This window comes from Egretta garzetta, unplaced genomic scaffold (genome assembly GCF_000687185.1).
Source record: "Egretta garzetta isolate BGI_Z169 unplaced genomic scaffold, ASM68718v1 scaffold114, whole genome shotgun sequence".
Lineage (NCBI taxonomy): Eukaryota > Metazoa > Chordata > Aves > Pelecaniformes > Ardeidae > Egretta > Egretta garzetta.
Window position 1 is genome coordinate 762,647 of NW_009259317.1, and position 1,498 is coordinate 764,144.

The window sequence follows — 1,498 nt, forward strand, 5'->3', positions numbered from 1 at the left end:
AGTGATTTACATAGAGCTGACCTTGTTTGGGGTAGTGTTAGCACAGTGCTTCAATGTAATAAATATTGCCATACATAACTTTTAAGATTTGAATATGCTACATAGAAAAGAATTCAGAAAATGCCCAGAGTTATTTGGAAATGAACTTTGAACCACATACTTAGCTCATATTGCAGCACCACAAGTTACAGAAATGTAATGTTTACTCGCAAAGAGCCATACAACTGAAAAAAACCCCCAAACTTCCCCAACTATTTGCATGCAGGCCATGATTTCTACATAATATTCTTGCAACTAAACAAACAGTTTGGCAGCAAACTCAAGTAATTTATTTTACAGCACCTTTTTTTTTTTTTCCTTATTTCCTTCAAATTTCTGAAGTGATTGGAAGATAAAATTTTTTATGTAAACTGATGACTTTAAAGAATAATGCTTCTAAATAAAAAAAATGCTTCACATCTTCATGTGTATCAGTTCCATAAAGAATACACCAAAACATATTTTACATTCAGGTCAATAAAACAGAATGTTACAATAAAATGAATCATCTTGCAAATACATACAGTATTAGTGACAGAATTAAAATCCATTTATCCACCATCACAACAGTGAACTGCAATTTATGTCTAGTATCTGAACCAGGAAAAAATAATTAGTAACTATAAAATCATTTAGCTTTATAAAGTAAAATCCTTTAATATCCTTACTGTTCCAAGAAATGCAGAAACAAACGTGTCCAGATTTCCTTTCACGCCAAACGGGGAACATTTAGCAAAGGTTTTCTTTTTCACTTGCCTGAAGCAAGTTAGGATAAACATTGGAAATACATTTTGAAAATTATTATGTATTGCGATACACCAATATTGTCTTTCTGATTACATTAAACAGTAGCACCATCTACTGGTCCAGAAAATCCTTTCAAACTTTAGAAAAAGCTGTGGAGAGTGATCCGGCCAAAATGATGCAAAACGCTACTGAGAGTAACATGTAGTTTTTCAGTCCCTGGATAGCCAAAGGGAGAGAAAAAGAAAAATATCATGTTGTCATAAGAGGTACTGCTTCACCAAAAAAAAAAAAAAAAAAAAAAAAATTAAAGAACTAGGGTTTTTCATTTTATAACAAAATTAATAAATCCATTTATACCATTTTACATCATATAATGTTTGTAACACATTAACACAATTGTTCAAAACAATTTAATATAAGTAATCTATGATGCCATATACTTAGTAAAATATTCACAAAATTAATTCAGCAATTTTAAAGTATTTTTAAAGGCTTTGTCTGCTTTCAGATTATTTTTAAGCAGAAAGCACTTATGCAGAGACTATTCTAAAATGCATGAATAGAATGAAAGATTTAGTGAGTCACACACATTTGGATATTGAATACGATTGGCTTCTAGTGTGGTGCAACATTAATGTGCAGTGGGAGAGAGAGAGAACTTCTAGTTCCTGACCCAAGGATGCCTAATGCATTTTACATAGTCACCAAAAAT

The 1,498-nt window shown here is 31.2% G+C and overlaps 1 protein-coding gene across 1 annotated transcript in view; it reads right to left on the reverse strand.

The window, feature by feature from the left end:
• Positions 1–918: 918 nt before the first annotated feature.
• The window catches only part of TMEM144 (transmembrane protein 144), a 15,345-nt gene continuing 14,765 nt past the window's right edge, over positions 919–1,498 (reverse strand). The window contains exon 12 of the mRNA XM_009636470.2: positions 919–1,002. Coding sequence (XP_009634765.1) covers positions 919–1,002 — 84 coding nt within the window. The remainder of the gene's footprint in view (positions 1,003–1,498) is intronic.